The sequence below is a fragment of the Etheostoma cragini genome, chromosome 12 (assembly GCF_013103735.1).
Source record: "Etheostoma cragini isolate CJK2018 chromosome 12, CSU_Ecrag_1.0, whole genome shotgun sequence".
NCBI lineage: Eukaryota > Metazoa > Chordata > Actinopteri > Perciformes > Percidae > Etheostoma > Etheostoma cragini.
The window spans coordinates 19234969-19243226 of record NC_048418.1 but is presented as its reverse complement, the minus strand read 5'-3'; the positions used below and the strand labels follow the sequence as shown (position 1 = coordinate 19243226).

Below are 8258 nucleotides of genomic sequence, written 5' to 3'. Positions count from 1 at the left end.
TATCTTGAACAACTTTGTTTACAGAGAAGAGACAGCCACAGTTGATGTGTGTTTAATCAAAGCTTTTATTTTTATATAGTCTAAAAATACAATATGTGCTTATTTATACTGTGTAGACACAAATCCTTAACACACAAACTTCAAATTTAACATTCAAAAGTGCAAAAGTTATTCAAATAACTTTTCTAAATGCATATCAAAGTAGGACACTGTCAACCAGTGTGTAATATATGGTACATTTATTGATATCAAATATGAGAACTCAATATAAGAAGTTTGTATTGAGCTGTGCTTCATGGATGCAGTGAGAGACAAATCTCCTTTAAGCTTTGGCTTTTCTAATTAAGGTGGACTAACCCAACATTCTGGAGAGATCTTGTTTCTCCCTGGAAAAAAAAGAAAGAAATGATAGTCATAACGATATTTCTTGATGTGACGCTAATGAGCGGGTTTATCAAACGTAAAACATCACATCTTTTGGTTAATGGATACGTCAGCTGATATTTTATGTGTCTTATTGTCAACCAATCCCATCAAACAAACCAAAACCAACATCAACTGTATTGTGTAGTCAAAGCCTGATTTAGTTGATGAGGCTGATGGACGCTGGCATGAAATCAACATGGGAACTAGTTTATTTTTAGTCACTCCGGCATACACTGTCCTTTAAATACTCATTACAACACCAAATGTAGTTTAATCCGCAACAAATAAAATATTTCCTAACAAATGCACTACTTAGATCCTGTCGTGTAACATGTGCTAAAAACTAGAATCCATTAACAATATTTATTATTTTATTATTGTTAAATCCATTAACAATAATAAAACTATGGACAGTATTGGTGACTTGTTGCGTCATTTACACATTTACGTCTTCAGTGGGAACCAGTGGGTTTGGGGCTGAGTAACACAGAAAGGGTACAGAAATCAAAGCATTGTGGGGCATTTTTTTCATGGGACTTGTAGCCTGCAACAAAAACACCAGCAAGACCTTAACATCCATTGTCAACCCACAGCTCAAAGACACTTGATACTCACTCTGGGCCAGAGGGGTTGATGATGCGTTGCAGATCTTTAACGTGCTGAGCGACGCTGACTGTTGGTTAAATACAAGAAGCAATCAATTAAGCTGCATTTATGCTTAACAATACTTTGTAAATGCTAACAATTAGCATTTCTAACAAGATCTAAGGCTACAAACTGAGCCATTCATTCAAGGCTTAAAGAGGAATTATAAATGAGGAACCCAAACTTTGAATACAAATGAATGGTTGCAAACTGATTACTCCTGATGATTGTTTAACAGGTCAGTTCATCCAAATTATTAATCTATCTTGTAGATCATTTTGGGTTTTTTCAACCGAGGTTTTGAGATGTCCAAATGAAAGGAATGTATTTTCACTTTTTATTTCACTAAGAACAATGAATACATTTCCATTTGCCTCTGTTGTACTGGGGTGGGAGCAGAATTGGTGGATTTCTCAAAACCTCGGCAAAAAAATCTATCCGCATGGCTGGATACCACCCGGGATACGAGGTATGTGAGAAAATACGTTTTGGGAAATCTGGGTGAACCATTCCTTTACATAAAAATGCCTCAGAATAATAATGATAAACTGCAGGTAAATATTCTTACCTGAGCCACTTGCCAGTCCAGTCGTTCTTCCTGCACCAAATGATGACCCAGTTCCACCATAACTATTTCCAGTTGATGGTGCTTTCCCTGTTCCACTTCCTGACTTACTTTGTCCTGAGTTACCTAACCCGAACCAGGTAAATGGGCTGTTGACTGACCCACTTTTACTCGTTGCCCCAGTCGCCCCAGTCGCCCCAGTTGCACCAGCAGAAGAACCAGAGGATGACCCAAGAAAAGAACCAGATGCTGGTTTATTTGAGCCTGTCCCACTTGATCCAGAGGAGGACCCAAAAGTTAGAGAGCCTCTCCCACTCTGTGCTGGGTTATTGGAACCTGTCCCACTCGAGCTAAGATTTGGATTTGACACTGAGCCAATGCTTGGGTATCCTCCCCCTGTATTGAACCCTGACCCGGTGGAGCTACCTGACCCAGGTGACAAGACAGACGAACTTGAAGAACCTGCCCCAATTGATCCTTGTCCTAGCCTATTAACTCCTGACCCAGTGGAGCTACCTGACCCGGATGACAAGACGGACGAACTTGAAGAGCCTGCCCCAACTGATCCTTGTCCTGGCCTGTTAAATCCTGACCCGGTGGAGCTACCTGACCCGGATGACAAGACGGACGAACCTGAAGAGCCTGCCCCAACTGTTCCTTGTCCTGGCCTGTTAAATCCGGACACGGTGGAGCTACCTGACCCGGATGACAAGACGGACGAACTTGAAGAGCCACCCCCGTTCGATCCTGGCTTATTGAATGCTGACGGAAATGAGCCTGAGCTTGAACTCAATCCCCCTGACCCTGCCCTACCAGGCTGAACCCCAAAAGAAGAGCTGGACGAGGCAGAGCTGGATCCACCACCCAAGCCCCAACCAGGCTGGGGCTGTGTGCCTGACCGAGATGGAAGTCCACCCCAACCTGTCTGAAATAAAATAAGAGCAATGTTAATGGGGGAAAACTTATTATCAACCATTTGTAAACCCCTGACTTAAAGAACATCATAGAGCTTCTTCATGTCTAGTTATAACAGACCACAGACTATAACAGTATTTACCCAGTTCTCACCCTTCTGCCCTCTTGTACTTTACTGGAAGACAATTTCCCTCCCCCACTTTCTCCTCTGCCCTTAAAGCTGGATCATTTCCAACAACCTGCAGGGCTGCTTTAATCTAATGCATCTTATACATGTTAAGATATCAAAACACTGCAATATGTATTGTAATATTTCTACAGGTGTTACATAAGCAACTTTTCTTCTGATACTGCAGAGACGGGGAGTATTATTGACAACAAAGCTCAAATGTGTGGACAAAAGGACCTAATGGCTGCACAAATGCATGCAGATCATTAAATATGAAAGGGGTTTTATACCATGCATAACAATAGCTTGTCTAGTAAATGACAATGTATACATTATATTGTACTATATTAGAGAATCTCTAGCAGGATTCTTTTCATGTAACATATGTTGTTACTGTGCAATTAACCAAATTTTGATCGCAATTTTACTTCCTAAACATCACAAAAACAACGTATCTAAGAAAAGCAGTTATTTTCCAAATTACGTTTGCAAGTAAACTCTTTATTTTGTCTTGTGTTCTAAAGAGGAATGTAAAAAGTTCAAACAGTAAAATTAAGGTTGTCACTGTTGATTTGTTTAAGTGTTCCACTGTGTTTCAACTTCAATAAATGCCACATCTTTCCAAAAGTCAATGTGTAATCATGTTTAATACATATTTTTCCATAATCGAGCAGCCTTAGCTGTTGTCGTTTACAGCTTGCAGATAGTTTCCTTAATTAAACTCTTATTGTGTTCCCTCTTTTTAAACTAGCAAACTGCTTCACTAAAAAGTTCAGGATGTTTTAAAAGATTGTTCTTGGTATCATAGGTCTCATTTATGTAAAATAATCTAATATTTAAATCTTGAATGTGACCTTGGTGAGTAAAACGCTAAACAAAGAACACAGAAGAGCTTAGAGAGCCCAGGGTGTGGTCCCTAGAGGCCACGCTGCCGCTTACGGCCCTGCAGAGTGTGGAACATGCTCATTAAATCAGTCATGGCTGGATTTTTCTTACCTTAGGCATGCAGGACAGGTTGAGCTGCTTGATTTGCTCTGTAAGGTAATCAATCTCTTTACTTTTATATTTGACATCGCGTCTCAGGATGTTCAAGTCTTCGTTAAGCCTCATCTTGTCCATCAGGAGTCTCTCTTTGTCCTCGTCGTGTTTCTGCTGAAGCTTGGCTAAGTTCTGTCCATGCTGCAGCATCAGGCCTGTGCGGTTTGTGGTGCACCAGCGGTAGTCGTCAGACAGTCGCCAGTTCTCTGCCTTTAGACGGCTGCTTTCTGCTTGGATGGCAGACACTTGTCCTCCCACACTATCCAGGTAACGCTGGAACTTGTCCTCCACTTCCATGGACAAGCTGGTGCAATTGGTGCGGATCTGCTCCAGGTGCTCCCTCTGTTTTGGACAGGTGAGCTGGAAGGCAATGTGCGTAGGGAAGAGGGAACTGATCTTCTCTAGGAAAGCCTTGGAGACATTGGAAATGCCACTCAAGGACTGGGCAAAGTCATCTTTGCATTTTTGCCTAAAGAACTCCACCTGTTTTTCATGTGTGGATTTGTCCCTCCGCAGACGGATGGCTTCCAAGCTAATGGTGTCTCTCTCTTTGGCAGTCTGGTCCATTTCCATCCTCAACCTCTGCGTTGTTTGTGTGAAGTTGGACTCCACAAGTTCAAGCCTGGCTTTCAGTCGTTCAGTCAGCAGCCCACAGTTGCAGTTATCCGTAACCAGAACAGCTTAGAAAAAAGACAGAAGAGAAAAGAAATAGACAGATCTATCTTTCTCTAAGTGGCAGCTGAGAAATAGTTCACATGTCTCATTTAAATATTTTATTACTTTTGGGATTGCAGCGAAGGAATGTCATACTTACATGTGGTTGGGCATCGGGCGGTGTTCTTGCATGAGAACAGCTCAATATTGCACTTTTGCTGTTCATATCATTGAAACAAAAGGCATTTTAGGGATTTGTTCCAGACCAGTTGCAAAAAGTAGATAAACAGAAAAAACTATTTAGAATGTACAGTTTACCATAGTAATTATTAACCAAAATGATTATGTTTTCAATGTCTTACAAATTCTCTGACATGTGGGTTCAACAAGTGATTGCTACATGTAATAATTATAATACAAAATAATTTGTTGGGTTGCCTCTTGTTCTGAAAACTATAAAGAAATACCTGAAAAATAGCTTTTACAATCCTATTTATTTAGATACAAAAATAAAATTACATTTAGACAGTAATTTGTGGTTCTGAGGCTCAACCTAACTAAAGCATTGCAGGCATAGAGTGTTATTTTCCTTTCATCTGTAACTTAGCTTTCCCTGACATAAACATATCCACTATTCAATGAGACGTCAGAGTTAAATCACAAAAAGGTAAAAAATACTCCAGAAAGTAATGTGCATTTAGGATGTAATCAAAAGTTTCTCACCATCTCTTTGTCCAAATCTTGGATAAGGACCAATGAGATGTTTGAGAAGTGGCGGAGTTTGACCAGGTCCCAGTCGTTGCGGGCCTTCTCTGTCAGGGTGGTGTTGAGTAAGTTGGTCAGGTTCTTCCTCTGCAGCCTCAGGGCCACATTCTCTATGGAGAGCCGGCTGAAGCTCTCCTCCAGGTCCTGGATGCGTGTCGTGGACGCCGAGTCCTGCGTCTTACCGTAGACCAGGAAGAGCACAAGGCTAACTATGATCAGAGACTGAATTAGCGAAGAGAAGAAGAAGACTATGCGCATGTAGTAGCCGCAGCTCTTGCCCTTTGAGCGGTACTGCATCTTCTTCTGCGGGCTGGACTTGGACACCTGGGAATACCTGCTGTACATGGATGCCGATGGCTAAAGGAGGTTCAGAGAGAAGTGGTAATGCTCGAGGATTACAATGAGTGGCCAGCCAAGTTCAAACAAGACTCGTCTCAGGTGCCTCCTCAGCACTCTCCAAGCCAAATGAACTATAACACAATGCAGAGTTATTTCAGACCAGTCTGTGGATTTCACAGTCCATCTTGTGCAAAGCTCGAGCCCTTTCCTTTGACAAAGCCAAACACACCTAGAGACATGGACCAGACGTTTCCTCTCAGCAGTGTTGATAGCATGAGAATTGAGCAGATTTGGAGTGAGGTGTTAACATGTATGGGAATTTATAAACTCCTCTGGCTACACACTCCCCATGATGGGAGGTCGTCCTGGCCTCAGCAGACTCCCTCCATGGGCCATCTGCCCCTCCCTATGCAGAGGTTATATACGCACACACACACACACACAAACACAAACAGAAGACAATGTAGGCATGCAAATAGAGAACGGCCGTGCCACAACCCTCCAACACACAGGTGTTGAACACATTTCAGCATAGATTTTTGGAATCAGCTAACATCTAAATTCATAAGAATTCATTGTTGAGCCAATTAGTATGCAAAACAACACCTCCTGTTTTCTACAGTAAAAATCAACAGGCCATAAAGACCTTTTAGCAGACTATCTGCGGCAAACCTTTGTCATGTGATCATGGGCAGTGTTTTCCGGTGCACAGCACGTCAGAGGACAATGGCTCATGTTGTTCTTGTGACATTATCTTTGATGCCGCAAGTCTCGGTCCAACACAGTGACGTGGGTAACCTGCCCTCTGTCTCACTGGACGGACACACACGGAGACACACGAGCATGCATACACACAGACCCTTATAAGAGGACAGTAAGACAGTAAGAGCCACAACTTCTTCCTGCCAGCCATTGTCGACTTGCCAGGCGTCAGGAAACAGTAAAGAGGAACTGTTAATGGCCAAATCTGCAGAAACTTTTATACGAGATCCTGGATTAAAGGGCCCAAGAAACACAGGATATCAGAGACAAATGTAAGAGATAAAGAGTCACAAGGTTGATTCAACTGAGGTTGAAGTGGGTTGTTTTTAATCATCACTTCTTGGAAGTATTTTTTAGATGCGTTTACAGTTTGGATCCATTCATGGGATGTTGCCAACCTGGCTGACACAGCACTCTCTAATTATTAACAGAGACGTCTTGCATAATTCAGACGCCTTACTAATGCCTTGTATGTCAGCTAGTTCAGCAATAAAATAATAAAAAATATGACTTTTATAAAAGAAGAGAGGACATTCCACTCCGCTTTTCTAATTTGTGTTCAACAGAAGTAACACATGAAATAAAAGTGAGTAAAGATTGACCAGGAGCTGACAGTCACACACTGAAACAGAGGTTCACTTATGTATCATGAGATTTTTAAAAGTTAAAAAAGGAATAGTTTGATATTTTGATTCAATAATTTGCATTTTTTGCTTTCTTGCAGAGAGTTAGAAGAGACGATTGATACCACTCTCAGCCAGTTAGCTTAGCTTAGCATAAAGACTGAAAAAAGTTGACTATCCTGGTTATGTCAAAATTCACCTGCAGCCCTAAAACTAATCATCTCTTTACTTATCTAGATTTCTGCAAGAAAGTGAATCAACTTGTTTCACAAAATGTTGAACTATACCTTACAAAGTAACTAAAAGTTATTTTGTTAGCTGACTATATAAATGTATTAAAATATTAGTGGAGAACAAATCCAGGTTTGTCTTTCTGTGACGAGCAAAGATGGAGTCATTAAATCAATTAGGACTGCACAATATATAGTTTTTTTCATCAACTGGCACAATAAAAAAAACGTGAAAGGTTGCGTCATATTGCAAAAGACACTCAGATTTTTTGTTTGTTGAAAGAAAATATCAGTAGAAATATACTACTAATAGTCTACTAATATACATATATAATATATGTAACTCACTTTCTTTGTGGTGCCTTTTATATTAATTCAGTGTTCAGTTTGTTCAATAAAAGCATGCTGGAAATGATTTCCTATCATTTGTTATATAAAATAATAAATAATAAATAATGTATTTGTGCAGAATACTGAAAGCAGCAGAAATGCATATTACATATTTTCCTCATATCATGCATACCTAAAATCAACAAACCAGCATTTATGCTGGTTTGCATTAGTAAAGTTAATAAAAATACTATTTTGCTTCTTCAGAGCCTGCAGGAGTGGGATCATATCAGCTTCCTATCAAACATTTAAACAATTAAATATGACTTTAAGAGGCTCTTGCCAAAGCCGTTTGTGACTGAAAAAAAATTCAAGTTCCAGTGAGAACTGTTTATCCAAACCACCAAAATACTTTTTTTAGTACTTTTCTTCCCCGAAAAGCTAATGAAAAGCTGCCAAGTGGTTGTGAAACAGCCTAACTTGGCAACACCTCATGAGCAAGCCAAAGCTGCCAACATCCCACACTGCTATCTGCTCCTGTTGATGTTACACAGTTTTAACAGTACTGTACGTACAGTTTTAAGAGGGGCTGTGTGTCACAGATAACCCTCTTTACTGGCTCAGTAAACTGGCTTTCAGTTACTCTGGCATCGAGTAATGCTACTCATTAACTATGCCCTTGTAGCCAAGCTGCACCAATCACATCGGTGTACCCGATGTACAGTGGTGTGAAAAAGTGTTTGTCCCCTTCCTCATTTCCTGTTCCTTTGCATGTTTGTCACACTTAAGTGTTTCGG

General features: G+C 40.6%; 1 protein-coding gene across 3 annotated transcripts; it reads right to left on the bottom strand.

Annotated features, from left to right (window-relative positions):
* Positions 1-224: 224 nt before the first annotated feature.
* plvapa (plasmalemma vesicle associated protein a) lies at positions 225-5828 on the bottom strand. 3 transcript variants are annotated; one of them, XM_034886817.1, is made up of 7 exons: positions 5136-5828; positions 4573-4630; positions 3717-4435; positions 2360-2561; positions 1640-2269; positions 1042-1099; positions 225-386 (listed from the first exon to the last, which is right to left on the bottom strand). In XM_034886817.1, the coding sequence occupies exons 1-7, from the start codon at positions 5520-5522 to the stop codon at positions 353-355; spliced, it is 2088 nt and encodes a 695-aa protein (XP_034742708.1). In that variant the 5' UTR covers positions 5523-5828; the 3' UTR covers positions 225-352. The 3 variants fall into 3 exon arrangements, with proteins under 3 accessions (XP_034742708.1, XP_034742709.1, XP_034742707.1); XM_034886818.1 differs by having other exon boundaries at positions 1640-2196; positions 2377-2561; XM_034886816.1 differs by having other exon boundaries at positions 1640-2561.
* Between the last annotated feature and the right edge of the window lie 2430 nt (positions 5829-8258).

Bases quoted from the DNA above. Each gene is read 5' to 3' on its own strand.
- plvapa (XM_034886816.1), bottom strand. From the start codon at position 5,522: ATGTACAGCAGGTATTCCCAGGTGTCCAAGTCCAGCCCGCAGAAGAAG. The intron at 2,562-3,716 runs GTAAGAAAAATC...ATTTTATTTCAG, and splicing joins ACCTGTCCTGCATGCCTAAG to ACAGGTTGGGGTGGACTTCC. The intron at 387-1,041 runs GTGAGTATCAAG...TTTTTTTTCCAG, and splicing joins ATCAACCCCTCTGGCCCAGA to GGAGAAACAAGATCTCTCCA.